The sequence below is a fragment of the Rhinoraja longicauda genome, chromosome 3 (genome assembly GCF_053455715.1).
Source record: "Rhinoraja longicauda isolate Sanriku21f chromosome 3, sRhiLon1.1, whole genome shotgun sequence".
NCBI classification, from domain to species: domain Eukaryota; kingdom Metazoa; phylum Chordata; class Chondrichthyes; order Rajiformes; family Arhynchobatidae; genus Rhinoraja; species Rhinoraja longicauda.
In genome coordinates this window covers 17,738,429-17,758,099 of record NC_135955.1, presented here as the reverse complement: position 1 = coordinate 17,758,099, position 19,671 = coordinate 17,738,429, and the positions used below count along the sequence as shown (strand labels likewise).

The 19,671-nt window shown below is 46.2% G+C and overlaps 1 protein-coding gene across 1 annotated transcript in view; it reads right to left on the bottom strand.

The window, feature by feature from the left end:
- sh3rf1 (SH3 domain containing ring finger 1) overlaps nt 1–18,012 on the bottom strand; it is a 159,166-nt gene extending 141,154 nt beyond the window's left edge. The window contains exons 1-2 of the mRNA XM_078394858.1: nt 17,734–18,012; nt 14,140–14,691 (exon numbers count right to left, since the gene is read on the bottom strand). Of these exons, the coding sequence (XP_078250984.1) occupies nt 14,140–14,532 (393 nt within the window). The 5' untranslated portion in view covers nt 14,533–14,691; nt 17,734–18,012. The remainder of the gene's footprint in view (nt 1–14,139; nt 14,692–17,733) is intronic.
- Nucleotides 18,013–19,671: the final 1,659 nt, after the last annotated feature.

Genomic DNA, 19,671 nt, shown 5'->3' with positions numbered 1-19,671 from the left:
CACAAAGTCCTGAGTACAATCAATAATTGGTTCGGAGTTTAGTTGAGGTTCGTAATGTTCAGTAGTCATTGGGAGGAAATGGTTTCTGAACCTGGACATTAGTTTTCAGGCCCCTGTACCTTCTTCCCAATAGCAGGAGTGAAATGAGTGTGCGGCCAGGGTGGTGTGGGTCTCTGATGATGATGGCTGCTTTTGAGGCAGCTCCTCCTTTTGCTCCATTCGATGGTGGGGAGGGAGGTCAGCACCTGTTATGGACTGGGCAATGTTCACCACTTTTTAATAATCTCTTTTGCTCCTGGGTGCTTGAGTTGCCAAATCCACGTTTGGTTATATTTAAGAAGACACAAGTGCTGGAGTAACTCAGCAGGTCAGACAACATCTCAGGAGAACATGGATTGGCGATGTTTCGGATCGGGACCCTTCAGACATGGAATAGGACATGATTATATTTAACCACCACCATGTTCTAGGCAGATATAATATACCAGAAGAGGGAAACTACAAATACATTACTGGCACTCCAAGGTATATATTTACAATCTCTGCAAATAAATGTCTCAGCCAAAGTTCATGAGGAAATCTTATAACCAATGTTCAACAGTACAAAAAGTACAATCCTTTATCTTAAGCTGTGTCACATTTAAGCAGCAATAGATTCAGATAGCTTAATTAGAATCCTGGCTATCCAACTATTTACGCTGATGGACTTATAATCCCATCATTTGAATCCACCAGGTGATCAGAAACCCCATTTCAAACTGCCAACTTGCTTCTTGTCATCTGAAATAATTTTTTAAACCAATCATAATTGCCTGTGATATCTGACCATGCAGAAATGGCCACTGGAAATAAAGATTTATAATCACTGGTATGTTTCATTTGCACTCAGTAAAACATCCCACAGTTCTTCACAGCAGTCGCTCAGACTTGGGCAGTGTGCCACAGGTACCGAGGGGGAGATCAAGAACATTTCTACATTCCACACAGGTTCTGTACCATCCACCTGCAGGTCTAAAATTCTAAAATCCTCTACCTGAACTTTCCGACCTCTGTTTCTGTACCATTCTTCAATCCCTATCTTTGTCCCAATATCTCTATTTATAACCTAAAAAAAATGCAAGCAGCTACTGATGCCAAAGCAACTTTTAACACAGTTATACCGTTGGTCCATCAGTGAAATCAGGCCAAAAGAGATGATAGCTGAAGTAAATCATGCAGAGAAACAAATGGTGTTCCATTTACACTGCAGATTAAAGGAGGCAATTTGTCTTTGCACACTGCTGTGACACCAGCTGCTGCAACAATGGCTTTTTTTTTTAGGTGTTTAATCACTGCAGGAACTTTTGCTGTGCCAGGAGGAAAAAAAAGTCCTTGAATAATTGTGTTTCTTATTCTCATTAACCTCAACTTACTCATTTGTTTATTCAGTCCTTAAGATATTAAGCACAAACTGGTCTCAATGGACTAGTCTCTGAAGTTAAAACAAGGAACTGCAATGCTGGTTTACAAAGAAAAGACAATAGTGCTGGAGTAACTCAGCGGGTCAGGCAGCATCTCTGGAGAACATGATAGGTGACATTTTGGGCCGGGACCCTTGTTCAATCATGCACAACTACTTGAAACCTCACAGGACAAAGCTTACATTCAGCTGGGCTGATTTTAAAGATCACTCAAAATAGACACAAAATGCTGGAGTAACTCAATGAGTCAGCAACATCTCTGGAGAAAAGGAATAGGTGACTTTTCAGTTCAAGACCCTTCCTCAGACCTATTGGACTTTAAAGATTGCTCTTGTCAGTTTGAGGCAGCGACGACACACATGAAGGGAATAGAAAAGCCTGAGCAAGTCAAAACCTGCAAACATTCTTATTGTAACAAAAAACATCTATTCTTTTTACCACCTCTTTAGCAGCGATATGCTCAAAAACATCTGCCTTTCTTAATTACTAACCTTCCTCACTGGAGAGTTTTTCCCACCCAAGCATCTTTCAGTAAAGGCCAATTTATTCATATACACTGAATTCCACTTGTTAACAGCATTTACCAATAAGGGGATATATTAGGAAAACTAATAACCGTAAATATCCTCAGGTTGCAGCTTTTCAAATGTGATCTTAAAATAGCCAAATGACTCCATTAATAATCATGTTTCCCACCAACTTCCACGCTGCCCTCAAATTCACCTGGATAAGGACATAGCTTTAAGGTCAGAGGGAAGAAGTTTAAAGGAGATGTGCAGTGCAAATTTTATGTTACAACAGTGTGGTCAGTGCTGGGAATTAACTGCCAGAGTGGTGGTTGAGGCGGATACAATGTTTAAGAGACTTTTAAATGGGAGCATGGATATGCAGGTAAAGGAGGGATACGAATCTTGTGCAGGCAGAGGAGATAACAGCATTATGTTCAACACAGACATTGTGGGCTGAAGCGCTCGTTCCTATGCTGTATTGTTTTATCGTTGTTCTACTGACACTTCCCTGAACCAGTATCTATTTCCCATTACCGACATATTCCAGTCTTGATCCTCCAGCAGATTGGTCCTTGATTTATTTATCCTTTGCTTAGTGAACTATTCCTAACAAAACCACAATGCTTTCCACATTTAAAAATCAAACGATCGAGTTGGTCAGCCAACTCAGATGAAAATATTTATATTATCCTGTCAAGGCATTCAATTTCCCCGAATAGAAGTGCATATACCTGCCTCTACTAGGTTTTGCAAACGGTTGGACAGGCATCACGGGAGCACAACACAAAAAGCTGGAGTAACTCAGTGGGTCAGGCAACATCTCTGGAGAAAAGGAATAGGTGATGTTTTGGGTCGAGACCCTTCTTTTCTCCAGAGATGCTGCCTGACCCACTGAATTACTCCAGCTATTTGTGTCTATCTTCGGTGTAAACCAGCATCCGCAGTTCCTTCCCACATATCTTTGGTGTATCCTTGTCGCAACATTACAATTATAATACAATGGGCAAGAGGACTGTAAACATTTGGTTTTTTGGTTCTCAAATGGGGCCGTGGGTGATTCAGTGTGTGTTTATTTTTAATCATTGATAACTGTTCTCTGGGACCAAACTTTTCTGATGATTCCTGCCGACCACTGATCACCCACCCACACTAGTCTTATGTTATCCCACGTTCGCATCCACTCTCTGCACACTAGAATCAAATTACAGCAAACAATTACCCTACAAACTCACACGTCTTTGGGATGTTGGAGAAGCACCCAGAGAAAAGCCACAAGGTCACAGGGAGACAGTGCAAACTCCATACAAATAACACTGGAGGTCAGGATCAAACCCAGGTCTCTGGCACTGCGAGACAGCGGCTCTACCAGATGCACCATTATGCCACCCATCTTTACAAAATATATATTTTCATAATTTCAAGTAACCAGTTATGCAAAAGAAGGTGAAGTGAACCTCTAATTGCTTGCTATAGCAGCTATAATATCTTGTGCTTCTACCCAAAATGGTCAATTTCTCTCATTGGATGGACCAGTTTCCCTCCCATCCTGTTACTTATAGGTGGGCTAAAAAAATCTGAACACATAGGAAAATGCCAGATCAATGAATACTGTGGAAGGAAATTCCTAGCTGTGTTTTAAAGGAGTTCAAATTCCAGCTTCAAAGACCTGCTCTCAGATGTGAAGCCAAAACAAAAGAGCTACAGTAACTAAAATTATAAGTATCCCACATATTTAAAAGGCTTCTTTCTCCAGCTTCAGGCGAGTCATTCATTCTGCAGGGGATTATTTACACAACTCAGTATTTCCATTTCCACTGTTTATGCAATAAGGAATCAAGGACTGTGCTTTGCACTTCAACAATAACCATTGCCCTTGATAATAAAATTATTTGCACAACTGACTCATGACTGCGTTAAGTAGCTGCATGCTTCTCTAAACATTCATACATTGCACAATGCACGCAACCAGGTCTGCTACCTGCAAGCGTGGAGCTGGTTTTATTAGATTAGCGCGTCTTTGAATCATGCATGGGCGTGCATCAATTGTTGCTGCAAAAGCTTGGATCAATGTTTTACAGCCAGTCATCTAACCTAGTTATCAGGAGATGCTCGACTCAGACTTTAAACAAAACAATCAGGGGTATTCACCCTCATGAATGAGGTCTCAGAAGTTATTCCAACTTCCATGACTCCCTGAATGAATAGACTTCTCTGTGGTTAAGTAGGGGGTCCAGTTTCAATCCCCGGTCTGAGCTGATTGTGACTAAACATAGAAAATAGGTGCAATGGGAGGCCATTTGGCCCTTTGAGCCAGCACCACCATTCATTGTGATCATGGCTGATCATCCACAATCAGTAACCTGTGCCTGCCTTCTCCCCATATCCCGATTCCACTAGCCCCTAGAGCTCTATCTAACTCTCTTTTAAATTCATCCAGTGAATTGGCCTCCACTGCCTTCTGTGGCAGAGAATTCCCAAATTTACAACTCTCTGGGTGAAAAAGTTTCTTCTCACCTTAGTTTTAAATGGCCTCCCCTTTATTCTTAGACTGTGGCCTCTGGTTCTGGACTCCCCCAACATTTCAATTTTTTTTCCTGCATCTAGTTTGTCCAGTCCTTTTATAATTTTATACGTCTCTATAAGATCCCCTCTCATCCTTCTAAGCTCCAGTGAATATAAGCCCAGTCTTTCCAATCTTTCCTCATCAGACTGTCCTGCAATCCCAGGGATTAACCTCGTGAACCTACGCTGCACAGCCTCAATAGCAAGGACATCCTTCCTCAAATTAGGAGACCAAAACTGCACACAATGCTCCAGATGTGGTTTCATCAGGGCCCTATATAACTGCAGAAGGACCTCTTTGCTCCTATACTCAAATCTTCTCGTTATGAAAGCCAACATGCCATTAGCTTTCTTCACTTTCTGCTGTACCTGCATGCTTACTTTCAGTGACTGGTGTACAAGGACACCCAGGTCTTGTTGCACTTCCTCTTTACCTAATCTGACACCATTGAGATAATAATCTGCCTCCTTGTTTTTGCGGCCAAAGTGGATAACCTCACATTTATCTACATTATACTGCATCTGCCATGCATCTGCCCACTCACTCAAACTGTCCAAGTCACCCTGCAACCTCCTAACATCCTCTTCGCAGTTCACACTTGCTAGTATTACTTCTAATTCCATCATCCAAATCATTAATATATTTTGTATATAGTTGCGGCCCAGCACGGAGCCTTGCGGCACTCCACTCGCCACTACCTGCCATTCTGAAAAGGATCCGTTTATTCCTACTCTTTGCTTCCTGTCTGCCAGCCAATTCTCTATCCATGTCAATAGCCTACCGCCAATACCATGTGCTCTAATTTTGCTCACCAACCTCCCGTGTGGGACTCTATCAAAGGCTTTCTGAAAGTCTAGATACACTACATCCACTAGCATCCATTTTACATCCTCAAAAAATTCCAGAAGATTAGTCAAGCAGGATTTCCCCTTCATAAATCCATGCTGACTTGGACCAATCCTTTTACTGCTATCCAAATACGCCGTTATTACCTCTTTAATAATTGACTCCAGCATTTTCCCCACCACCGATGTCAGGCTAACTGGTCTAAAATTCCCTGTTTTCTCTCTCGCTCCTTTCTTGAAAAGTGGGATAACATTAGCTACCCTCCAATCCACAGGAACTGATCCTGAATCTATTGAACACTGGAAAATGATCATCAATGCATCCACGATTTCTCGAGCCACCTCCTTGAGTACCCTGGGATGCAGACCATCAGGCTCTGGGGATTTATCAGCCTTCAGTCCCATCAGTCTATCCAATACTATTTCTCGCCTAATGCAAATTTATTTCAGTTCCTCTGACTTCCTAGATCCTCTGTCCTCTAGTACATCTGGGAGATTGTTTGTGTCTTCCTTTGTGAAGACTGATCCGAAGTACCTGTTCAACTCTTCTGCCATTTCCTTGATACCCATTATAATTTCACCTGTTTCTGCCTTCAAGGGGCCCACATTTGTCTTTACAAATCTTTTTCTCTTCACATACCTAAAGAAGCTTTTTACTGTCCTTCAGCTTATACTGTCCTTTATATTCTTGGCCAGCTTCCCCTCGGTGTGTGCGCGTGCGTGTGAAGGGATTGGAAGTTCCTCTGTCACAGTGTGGTGAGGCATCCTGGCAACAAGATCAGCAACAGGTGAGCTGAGGCCAATTCTCAGCTGGGACGCCAAAGGAACCACTGCCACCTTAGGAAACAGACTACTGACAGGCACAGGCTAACAGACGTATAGAAAATTATGAGAGGCATAGACAGGGTGGATGGCCAGTGCTGTTTCGCATGGTAAGAGCGTAGAAAATTAGAAGGCAACCGCAGGAGATGCAACACCTGTCCCATTACCTCCCCCCTCAACTCCATCCAAGAACCCAGACAGTCTTTTCAGGTCAGGCAGAGGTTCACTTGCAGCTCCTCCAACCCCATCGACTGTATCCACTGTTCCAGGTGTCAATTTCTGTACATCAGCGAGACCAAGCGCAGGCTCGGCCATCGTTTCGCTGAACACCTCCGTTCAGTCCGCCTTCACCTACCTGATCTCCCGGTTGCTCAACACTTTAACTCCCCTTCCTAATCTGACCTTTCTGTCCTGATCATCCTCCATTGTCAGAGTGAGGCCCTGTGCAAATTGGAGGAACAGCACCTCATATTTCACTTGGATAGCTTACACCCCAGCAGTATGAACATTGACTTCTCTAACTTCAAATAGCCCTTGCTTTCCCTCTCTCTCCATCCCCTCCCCCTTCCCAGTTCTCCCACCAATCTTACTGTCTCCAACCACATTCTATCTCTGTCCTGCCCACTCTCCTGACATCAGTCTGAAGAAGGGTCTCGACCCTAAACGTCACCCATTCCTTCTCCCCAGAGATGGTGCCTGTCCCGCTGAGTTACTCCACATTTTGTGTCTACATTCTCTCTTACAATATTATGGCAAGATATCTAGGGGATGGTTGCTCCAAGGTGTTTTGCTGTACGGAAGGGATCCTGTGCTGCAGTGGTTGCAAAATAGTTAGGTGCATAGTGCACAAACACTTCATATTTGGTAACTATAGCAACAAGACCATGAATTTTGTTGCTAACAATATACCAATTTAATTATATAAATTCATGAGGTACATTCATGAGACAATTGATTCTCCTGCAATGATGTTTGAATATCTACACAAGTGCATCTGAATTTTTTTTCAACCTTGTTTTCAAGGAAAGACAATAGTTCCAGACTCAATTACAGGAATCTTGGACCAACACTTAACTGCCTCTACTATCTTTCCATTCATCCTTCTATGAAGCTGTAGTGCCATGGGACTTTTTGAATCACGAGGCCCATTTCAATATGCACAAACATCCAGAAAATCCGACAGAAATTTCACAGAAGTCGTACGTGCAGTAAATGCCAAGAGACCAGGTCATCCCTGCTCTCTCCACCAGATCCACATTTTCCAAAAGGTAAACTGTTATTTTTAAACACCAAAGTGTGGCCACTTAAAAACAATTTTAAATTCCCTTTCACAAGACTATATTCCCTCAATTCACAGTGCCACCAAGCAAGCTTTTGCACAGTTGAAATGGTGATTGGGAACACAAGGCTATCCATTAAAAGGTAGACATGTGGGTCCCTTGAAGGGATGAAGGGAAAATGTGGGTCCCTTGAAGACAGAAGCAGGAGAATTTATTATGGGGAACAAGGAAATGGCAGACGAGTTGAACCGGTTCTTTGGATCTGTCTTCACTAAGGAAGATACAAACAATCTCCCAGATGTTCTAGTGGTCAGAGATCCTAGGGTGACGGAGGAACTGAAGGAAATTCACATTAGGCAGGAAATGGTGTTGGGTAGACTGATGGGACTGAAAGCTGCGAAATCCCCAGGGCCTGATGGTCTGCATCCCAGGGTACTCAAGGAGGTTGGTCTAAAAATCATGGACACATTGGTGATCATTTTCCAATGTTCTATAGATTCGGGATCAGTTCCTGTGGATTGGAGGGTAGCTAAAGAAAGGAGGGAGAGAGAAAACAGGAAATTATAGACTAGTTAGTCTGACATCACTGGTGGGGAAGTTGCTGGAGTCAATTATAAAAGACGAAATTGCGGGGCATTTGGATAGTAGTAACGGGATCGTTCCGAGTCAGCATGGATTTATGAAGGGGAAATCATGCTTGACTGATCTTCAGGAATTTTTTGAGGATGTAACTAGGAAAATGGGCAGGGGAGAGCCGGTGGATGTAGTGTACCTTGACTTTCAGAAAGCCTTCGACAAGGTCCCACATAGGAGATTAATGGGCAAAATTAGAGCACATGGTATTGGGGGTAGGGTACTGACATGGATAGAAAATTGGTTGGCAGACAGAAAGCAAAGAGTGGGGATAAATTGGTCCCTTTCAGAATGGCAGGCAGTGACTAGTGGGGTACCGCAAGGCTCGGTGCTGGGACCGCAGCAATTTACAATATACATTAATGACTTGGATGAAGGGATTAAAAGTAACATTAGCAAATTTGAGATGACACAAAGCTGGGTGGCAGTGTGAACTGTCAGGAAAATGCTATGAGGTTGCAGGGTGACTTGGACAGGTTGTACGAGTGGGCAGATGCATGGCAGATGCAGTTTAATGTGGATAAATGTGAGGTTATCCACTTTGGTGGTAAGAATAGGAAGGCAGATTATTATCTGAATGGTGTCAAGTTAGGAAAAGGGGACATACAATGAGATCTGGGTGTCCTAGTGCATCAGTCACTGAAAGGAAGCATGCAGGTACAGCAGGCAGTGAACAAAGCCAATGGAATGTTGGCCTTCATAACATGAGGAGTTGAGTATAGGAGCAAAGGGGTCCTTCTGCAGTTGTACAGGGCCCTAGTGAAACCGCAACTGGAGTACTGTGTGCAGTTTTGGTCTCCAAATTTGAGGAAGGATATTCTTGCTATTGAGGGCGTGCAGCGTAGGTTCACTAGGTTAATTCCCGGAATGGCGGGACTGTCGTATGTTGAAAGACTGGGGCGACTAGGCTTGTATACACTAGAATTTAGAAGGATGAGAGGGGATCTTATAGAAACATATAAGGTTATTAAGGGATTGGACACATTAGAGGCAGGAAGCATGTTCCCAATGTTGGGGGAGTCCAGAACCCCAGGGGCCACAGTTTAAGAATAAGGGGTAGGCCATTTAGAACAGAGATGAGGAAAAACTTTTTCAGTCAGAGAGTTGTAAATCTGTGGAATTCCCTGCCTCAGAAGGCAGTAGAGGCCAATTCTCTGGATGCTTTCAAGAGAGAGCTACATAGAGCTCTTAAAGATAGCGGAGTCAGGGGTTATGGGGAAAAGGCAGGAACGGGGTACTGATTGTGAATAATCAGCCATGATCACATTGAATGGTGGTGCTGGCTCGAAGGGCCAAATGGCCTACTCCTGCACCTATTGTCTATTGACACATCAAGTGTACATTTCAAATTTTCCACCCACTGCCCTTTCTGAAAGATAAAAACACCCCCACATGTTGCGAAAGGGGATTCCAAGGGGCAACATTCAAATATGGGACAAACATCCAACCACAAATCACCCAATTTTCTCCTACGAATGCATTAGCTAGCCAGAAGCAAGGAAGTAATGAAGGAAAGTACAGAGAATGGTAGACACTGCTAGGTCCATTACAGGTACTGACCTCCCCACCATTGAAGGGGCCAGCCTCAAAAAGGCAGCCAATAGTAAAGACCCACACTGCCCTGACCACACGCTCTCATAACTCAGTGGCTGACCACACTCTCTCATAACTCAGCTTCTTCCTCAGTAACTCAGTGGGACAGGCAGCGCCTCTGGCTGGTTGGAAGAAGGATCTCGACCCAAAATGTCACCCATTCCTTCTCTCCAGAGATACTGCCTGTCCCGCTGAGTACTCCAGCATTTTGTGTCTATCTTCGGTTTAAACCAACAACTGCAGTTCCTACCTACTCATATAATGGTACTTTATTTGTCATGTACCAAGATACAGTGAAATTCATTTTTGTATACAGTTTAGTACAAGTATCACTATACATAAGCACTTAGATACATCTTAAATAAACATCTCAGATTTAGTACAAGTGTATAGCAGTAGTGCACTGAGACAGCATATAGAGTCGCCAGATTTGGCGCCATTTTCAAGTCGCAGTTTATAAGTGCACGGTTCTTGACCTGACCATGAAGGCCCGTTGTCCTGGCGGCATTTCAGGGTTGGCCTGGCCAAGCATAGCCGTGGTGTCCTCCACCGCTGCAGGCCGCATCCAGTCCACACACTCAGCCTCTTGGAGCGGCGCCCGGACTAGCCGAACACCAAGCTGTTGCTAGGCCTCCAGCTGCCCACTCCACTGTCAATGCAGTGGACACCTTCCCACCTCCAGTCTGTTTACCGGCCCTCCGTCTGATGCCTTCCACTCTGGGCGGGCAAACTGGGCCTTCTAGGCGGATTCCAAGTCCGTGGCACGGGTCTTCGGTCCACAGCAAGGGAGCCGGGCCTTCCAGGCGGGTACCCGGTCCTTGGCAGGAGAGTCCCCAGTCAGAGGCAGGCAAGTTAGGCCTGCTGGTGGGTTATTTAACGCCTACTACTGGGAAGCTGGTATAGGAACCCAGAAACCAATATGACCAGGTTCAAGAACAGCTTCTTCCCAACATCAGGCTCTTGAACACTACACACTAACCTCAATTATAAACTTTTATAGACCGTCTTTGGTTGCACTGAAGAATTTGTACACTTATTATTATTGTCTCGACCAGAAATGTCACCCATTCTTCTCTTCAGAGATGCTGCCTGTCCCGCTGAGTTACTCCAGCATTTTGTGTCTACCTTCAATATACCATACTGACCAACTAGGCACACAGCAATTTCTCAACACAAACTGATAAATGGAAACCTACATTTCAACAACACTGAATACAATGGAGCTCTAAAAAAACCCAAGGGAAGGGGAGAAAATGCATTAAAATGTGGAGAGGTACAGGAAAATAGCAGTGGCACAGTGGTACAGCGGTAGAGCTACTGCCTAACAGCACCTTAGACCCAGGTTTGATCCTGACTACAGGTTCTGTCTGTACGGAGTTTGCACATTCTCCATGACTGCGTGAGTTTTCCCTGGGTGCTCCAGTTTCCTCCTACACTCCAAAGATGTGCAGGTTTGTAGGTTAATTGGCATCTGTAAATTGTTGCTCGTGTGGGATAGAACTAGTGTGAACAGGTGATCGCTGGTCGGCGTAGAATCAGTCGGCCGAAGGCCCTGTTTCTGCACCATATCTCTAAACTAAACTAAAAAGCCTGAAGAGCCAGACTTGATTTCAAGAGGAGTATCATACAAAAGAGTTAGAAATTATGCCTCAGAAATACAAAGCCGTGTTTAGACGACACCTGGGAGTAGCTTCAGGCGTCACGCCTAAGGCAGGATTATGGAGAGAAAGTTTTCAATGTTTTGGAAGTATTGGGTAAAGGGATATATTCTGAAAATGACTCATTTGCGGTTAAGGAACAAGTTAAATGAAGAAACAACTAAAGATGTGTGCAAAGTAGTGAACTTTACTCTACAAACTGCAATTCATGGTGGGTCACCTGCTAACACAAAATGTCAGATTTAAACATGAATTCAATCAGAGGATCATGGAGGGGTGGGTGGGGGAGCAGACCTGTTCACAAATCAACCATCATCTCATTGGCTGGCAGTTCTGGCTCAAAGGCCAAATGGCCTGCTTTTTCAGTATTCCTATAACACATGCTGACTTTTAAAGGAGATACTTTCAACCTATTGGCATGAATCCATTCAGTTATTTCCCCACGCCCTCTGCATGCCAGAGGTGTATTTTCAGCAGGGCTAGACAAAGACCTTAGGTATTAGTCAGTCCAAAGGAATTTTCAAAGTTTGACTACACAATACGAAGTCTAGGAATGAATGGGCCGCAAAACAATTGCGTTCCAAATTGATAATTTTATCTTTGCAAAAATCAATGGAAAAGTAGCATGTCTCTGGAATGTTTAATTTAAAATGTACCAGCAAGGCCAGGAATACTAATTCACTGTATTAACTAATTCAGATTAGTTTTAGAGTGGAGATATTTATCTAGATTTAAGGTCCCCTCAAGTGGGGACAAATGTAATAATTAATGTAGTAATTGTTCAATGCCTTCGAGGCATTTCAGTGAAAATCTCAAACCTAGCACAAGGTTAGACCATCGGCCTCAGTGTGGACCAGGTCTGCTGATTGAAATATTCCTTGTTCATCTGCAAATTCAGAATAAAACATTTTGTATATCCCAGAAACGCAACAACAATGGGCATCAATTTGAGTGGAGCAGCACTCAAACATTGTGTGTCTCACATCCTCAGCAAGGCACCTACTCCTACTGGAGCTTGGCAGATGCAAGTTCCCCTTGGCATTTGCTTGAGACTGCAAACAGTTCCCGGGGGGTAAACAGTCTACCATTAAATGTTTGACAGCTCTGGCTACAGATGCATTAATATTTAGCATAGAATCAGGCTACAGAAGTAACATTTTCTGCATTTATTTTGCTAATTTGGCATCAAGATTTAACTGAAAAGATACTGAATTATAAATAATATTTTCTCTGTGCAAGATGAACAGGAAGCATACTGGCAGCAACATCTTCATTTAATTGCATTGTGTATGGGAAGTGGGGGAGGAGGTTGTATATAGAATAAATCTCCAATCCGATGAACATCTCCACTGCTACTTCAGTAGAAAACAAATGCACTTCTCAAATATTATCAGACCACTCTGCAATGTAGTGTCTTTTGAACCTCCCAAAGACAATCTAAACTATCAGGGGTTAAAGAAGATGTTTAGATATTAATTACTGCCCAAACTACCCAGAAACAGTTACATTTCAAGTTTCCTAATGACAATGGAAGCAATACAGCATGGATAGACATAAAAGGCTGGAGTAAATCAGCGGGTCAGACAGCATCTCTGGAGAAAAGGAATAGGTGACGTTTCAGGTCGAGACCTCACCTATTGCTTTTCTCCAGAGATGCTGTCTGACCCGCTGAGTTACTCCACCTTTATGTGTCTATCTTCGGTTTAAACCAGCATCCGCAGTTCCTTCCTACACAATACACAATGGAAGCAGGCCCTTTGAACTTTGACCATGTTGACCAAATTGCCCGATAAGCTCGTCCCAGTTGCCTGCAGCCGGCTTGTATCCCACTGTCCATGTGTCTTAATTGGGCCTGCTTCAACCACTTCCTGTAGAAGCCCACTCATATATACTCCACCCTTCCAGGGTAAGAAGATGCCCCGCAAGTCCTCTTTAAATCTCTTCCCTCTCAGCTTAAACCAATGCCCGCTCCCCTGTCTCCCCCCCTCCCTTTCACTCTGCAGAAAAGACTGGCTATTCACCTGTTCCATGTCTTTCACGATTTTTGCAATAATTGCACACATCACGTGTAAATGCAGAACGTTCTCATGGGCAGGGGCAACTGCAGTATCAATCAACAGGTGTAAATAGAATGCTGGTTTGAAAACCACATTGCAGGTCAAACATGCAGCAAAAAAACTGGATGTAGTCTTTTTACCCAGGGTAGGGGAATCAAGAATCAGAGAACATAGGTTTAAGGTGGGAGGGGCAAGGTTTAATAGGAAACTGAGGGGTAACCTTTTCACTCAGAGGTGGGTGTACGGGACAAGCTGCCAGAGGAGATAGTTGAGGCAGGTACTATAAACAGCATTTAAAAGACACTGACAGATACGTGGATAGGAAAGGTTTAGAAGCATCTGGGCGAAACACAGGAAAACGGGACTACCTTAAATGGGGCACCTTGGTCGGCATGGAGGAGTTTGGCCAAGTGGCTGCTTCTGTGCACTATGACACCTGTGTAGACCCATCATGCTCTCTTTCAGCCATATCCCCTTCACTCTTCTGTACTTCAGTAGATTCAAGTCTATCCTGGATTACGGTTAGAACCTGTAGCCATGCGGTACCACTCTATGAATCTAATACCAATCTCAATATGCAAGCAGCATAAACGTATAAGGAATGTTCCAAAATAAAAATGTGCTGATTAAATTTGCCACAGGCAACACTTTTGCTTCCCCAATGGAACAAGCATAGTCAGGTTGAGGCTACCTGGAGGTGAAATACAGGTCTGACTTACCCTGACTGGAGGGCTCCGTGCCTGCACCCGGTGAGTGCCCTGAAGATCCCGCAACGCAATTCCGCAGTTGGCAGAGATGACCCCGTTGCTTTGTACTTTGGCGGTACCGTTGACATTGTTATTGCCATTCACGCCACTGTTGCCGGACCTCCTCGGCCGGTGCTTGATGCCGTCAAGCAAACGAACCAGCAGGATGTTAGTTGGGAGCTCGTCCACCCCGCAGTCCACCAGCGTCCTGCACTCCGGGCAGCGCAGTTCGCTCCTGGAGCTTAGAATCCCCTGCAGGCAGCGACGGCAGAAGGTGTGCTGGCATGGCAGCACCTTGGCCGTGGCGTCCAGCCGCTCCAAGCACACGGGGCACTCCAGCAAGTCCAGCAGCACCGACTCATCCATTTCCTACCTTTCTGCTTCCAAACCTTCAACTCGGGACAGGCCTCCAAAGAAACAAACTCATCACAAGAAAGGTTTCGTTGAATGAAAAGCAATTTGATTTCCAGTCAAGCTTGATCATGTCGCATCCATTCCCTTCAAGCAACTGTTTAATTAGCTGTTCTGGAAGACAAGAAATATCATAATAGATTGGAATCAGTACGAGACACACAATCATTTAAGAATGAATTCCACGTTTTAAGAATAAATATAAGCACTGATTTACCTCACCATTTATATCATCATGCATCACAACTCATCACAAAAACAGGTGCAGGAGTAGGCCATTCAGCCCTTCGAGCCAGCACCGTCAAACAATATGATCATGGCTGATCATCTAAAATCAGTACCCCATTCCTGCTTTTTCCCCATATCCCTGGATTCCTTTAGCCCTAATAGCTAACTTAGACAAAAAATACTGGAGTAACTCAGCAGGACAAGCAGCATCACTGGAGAGAAGGAATGGGTGATATTTCAGGTTGAGACCCTTCTTCAGACTAAATCTAACTCTCTCTTGAAAACATCCAGTGAATTGACCTCCACTGCCTTCTGTTGCAGAGAATTCCACAGATTCACAACTCTCTGGGTGAAGAGGTTTTTCCTCATCTCAGTCCTAAATGGCCTACCCCCTTATTCTTAAACTGTGACCCTTGGTTCTGGACTCCCCAAACATCGGGAACATTTTTCCTGCATCTAGCCTGTCCAATCCTTTAAGAGTTTTATATGTTTATATTCTATGATCCCCTCTCATCCTTCTAAATTCCAGTGAATACAAGCCCAGTCGACCCATTCTTTCATCATGTCAGTCCCGCCATGCCAGGAATTAACCTGGTGAACCTACGCTGCACTCCCTCAATGTCCTTCCTCAAATTAGGAGACCAAAACTACACACAATACTCCAGGTTCGGTCTCACCAGGGCCCTGTACAGCTTCAGTAGGACCTCCTTGCTCCTCTCGTAATGAAGGCCAATGTTAGCTTTCTTCACTGCCTGCTGTACCTGTATGCTTACTTTCAGTGACTGATGCACAAGCACATCCAGGTCTCGTTGCACCTCCCCTTTTCCTAATCTGACACCATTCAGATACTAATCTGCCTTCCAGGCAGCATCTCTGGAGAACATGGCTAGAAACATTTTATGTCAGGACCCCTCTTGCTGCCAGAGGTGGTGGTGGAAGGTGCAATAGTTGCATTTAAGAAGCTTTTATAATGTGTATGGAGGGATGTGATTCGTTTCAGGCAAAGCAGATTCGTTTAAACTGGTCACCCCGAAGACCGACACAAAATGCCGGAGTAACTCTTCATCTATCTTTGGTGTAAACCAGCATCTACAGTTCCAGTTAACAGGGCCTGATATTATTCCAACCTGATATTCCAACCATATTTCTAATATTGGTTATTAGTAAGAAGGAACTTCAGATGCTGGTTTAAACCGAAGATAGACACAAAAATGCTGGAGTAACTCAGCGGGTCAGGCAGTATCTCTGGAGAAAAGGAAGGGGTGATTTTTCGTGTCGAGACCCTTGTTCAAACAATCAGGGAGTGTCCCCCTCTCCGACTCTCAGTCTGATGAAAGGGCTCGATGCGAAACGTCACCTATTCCAGAGACGCTGCCGGACCCGCCGAGTTACTCCAGCATTTTGTGTCTACCTTCCAGGAACTAACTGGTCAGCTGCTGCGCTGACATGCGGGAATGCAGCGGGAAGTACACACACACGTTGTAACGTTGTGCGAGTGGTTTACAATGCAGTGCGACAGTCCACGTTCCGGCATTTCCAAAACAGCCTGATCTCCACTCGGCTTTTAAATAGGTTCGGGAATGTATTTCGCAACCACACTAATGACGCCAATAGTAAATTATGCCCTTTAGATTTTGAAACTCCCACCGCCCCAAGCTGTTACAGTTTCTCCCGTCAAAGGCACAATGTCTACGCTGCTTCAACTCTGCAGACATCTTTTGCAACCCTGGAGATAAAAGTGCATTAGCGTTACCGTCGTAATTATATCGTGGGCATCACAATGTAATGATATATTGAAGATCCCCTGAAGCAGATTACCATTGACTATGACTATTTACAAGTCCGTACGCATTACCTTTACAAGGCGGGATTTAAAGAAATACAATTTCTCACTGCTTTGGCAAGGTTAGAGTGGAAATTCAGAATGAAAAAAATATTATCCAGATTTCCAGAAATTGCTATTCGCACTGAAGCGACAAAGCCAATAAATAAAATTTTAAACGCGCACTAATCATAGTAAAAGTGCGATTATGTCTGACTGCTCTTGAGCTGGGTGGATCTGCCAATCCCTCAGTGAGCGAGGTCCGGCCAAAGCGCTGTCACAGGGCACTGCGCTGCGGGGCAATAACACTACCCGTGCCCGCCTTGGTGAAGGCGAGGGGAGGTGAAGGGTAATGGGTGAAGGGTTGGTGAAAGCTAACGGGGAGGGAGCTGGTGATGGGTTAAAGGGGAGGACGGGATGCCCGCAGGCAGCAAGGGGATGGATGGGTGGGGCAAGGGGATGGGGGGGGGGGGGCAAGGGGATGGGGGGGGGGGCAAGGGGATGGGGGGGGGGGAAGAGGATGGGGGGGGGGCAAGGGGATGGGGGGGGGGGGCAAGGGGATGGGGGGGGCAAGGGGATGGGGGGGGCAAGGGGATGGGGGGGGCAAGGGGATGAGGGGGGGCAAGGGGATGAGGGGGGGCAAGGGGATGAGGGGGGGCAAGGGGATGAGGGGGGGCAAGGGGATGAGGGGGCAAGGGGATGAGGGGGCAAGGGGATGAGGGGGCAAGGGGATGAGGGGGCAAGGGGATGAGGGGGCAAGGGGATGGGGGGGCAAGGGGATGGGGGGCAAGGGGATGGGGGGGGCAAGGGGATGGGGGACAAGGGGATGGGGGACAAGGGGATGGGGGACAAGGGGATGGGGGGGCAAGGGGATGGGGGGGCAAGGGGATGGGGGGGCAAGGGGATGGGGGCAATGGAAGTGGGTTGGGGAGAAAGTGGGAGCGAGGGAGGGGGAGTGAAGGGAATTAATGAAGGATGGGGATGGTGAGTTGAGGTGGAGAGAGCTGAACGGTGAGTTGGGAAGGAAGGGGATGTTGAGGGTCGGGGGGGGGGGGAGGGTTCCCTCGTACGCTCCGGCCCCCACACCCGGTCCCTCCCTCACTCACCCGCCTCCGCCTCCTCCTCCTCCCGTCCTCGGCTGCCTCCCTCCCCGGGTGGGTGCAGTGGGAGCGGGTCCAGTGGGTTGGTGCGGGTTGGTCCGGGTCCGGTGGGTTGGTGCGGGAGCGGGTGCGGGTCGGTTGGTCCGGGTCCGGTGGGTTGGTCCGGGTCCGGTGGGTCGGTGCGGGTTCCCGCTGCGGGGCCGCTGCCGGTGGAGCGCGCGGGACGCGGTGGGGACGCGCTCGCTCGCGCACAACCGCCGCCGTTGCCAGGCCGCCCAGCGACGGCACTGCGCACGCGCGCCCACCCGGACGGACGGCACCACGCCTGCGCTCTGGACAGTTGCCGGTCTAACACCCCCCGCGCCTGCGCTCTGGACAGTTGCCGGTCCAACACCTGCACTCACTCCAACGACCGACAATGGTCGTGGTATTTATTCAGTGGTCTCCAGTACTGCTTTTCCATTGATATATCTCAGCCAGAGACAGACCATTCAAGTCGTGTACTTTGTAGTTTACTCAATGGTTTAGGACCAGTGCCGATCTAAAATGTTCCATTCAACAGTGTTTGTTGCTGAATGCATCAAATCATCAGTCATAGGAGCAGAAAGTAACCCAGCGGGTCAGGCAGCATCTCTGGAGGAAAAGGATGGGTGACTTTTCGGGTCTGGTTATTACTACAGACTCCAGTTTTCAGGCAGAGACTACAGTCTCCTACCTTAGAGGCAGTTGAAAGAAGGCGACACCAAGTTTTCAGAAAAAACCCCAGTACTGGAGTAAATGAATAGTAAATGCAAAGAAACGCACACAGAGTGCTGGAGCAACTCAGCAGGTCAGACGCATCTCTGGAGGACATAAATAGTTGATGTTTCGGGTCGAGACCCTCTGCAAGAACCAGCATCTGCAGTTCTTTTTTTCTACGTTGGGAGAACCCACTGACTTTCTCTTTAGAACATCACAAAACCTCTATTTCAGATTTTCAATAATTGCAGCAGCCTTATTTTATTTAAAATCTCTCCCAAAAATGATAAGGAGAAGTTATTTTCACTACTTGCAACTTAGTTTATTTAAATTATCTCTCCAAATTGACGAAGAGAACTTGTTTCACGACTTGCAGTGTAGTTTATTTAAATAAATAGGTACGCCCCAGGCTGCTGCAGGGCCTACTCCGTCGCCCTCAACCGGCTCGACCCGCAAACTGACATCCCCCTCGCTCGACAGCATGTGCCTCCTGCAGCCGACCTAGGCATTGGTAGACACAAAATAACAGCGGGACAGGCAGCATCTCTGGAGAGAGGGAATGGCCAGACGACAACTATCAGACACCTCTTCCTACCTATCCCTGGACCATGACCCCACCGATAAACACCAGACCTTTATCAGCAGCACCATCACTGACCTCATCATCGGCGATCTAACCCCCAGTGCCTCCAATCTCATAGTTCCCCAGCCCCGCACGGCCCGATTCTACCTCCTACCCAAAATCCACAAACATAACTGTCCCGGCAGACCCATTGTCTCTGCCTGCTCATGCCCCACCGAACTTATCTCTACCTACCTCGACTCCATCCTATCCCCCCTGGTTAAATCCCTCCCCACCTACGTCCAAGACACCTCACACGCTCTCCATCTCCTTGATAACTTCCGGTTCCCAGGCCCCCACTCCCTCATCTTCACCATGGATGTCCAGTCACTCTACACTTCCATCCCCCACAAGGATGGTCTCGAAGCCCTCCGTTTCTTCTTCGACCGTAGAACCAGCCAATCCCCATCGACCAACACTCTCCTCCGCCTAGCAGAGCTGGTTCTTACCCTCAACAACTTCTCCTTTGACTCCTCCCACTTCCTCCAAACCAGAGGCGTAGCTATGGGCACTCGCATGGGCCCTAGCTATGCCTGCCTCTTTGTCGGGTACGTCGAACAATCCCTATTCCAGACGTACACTGG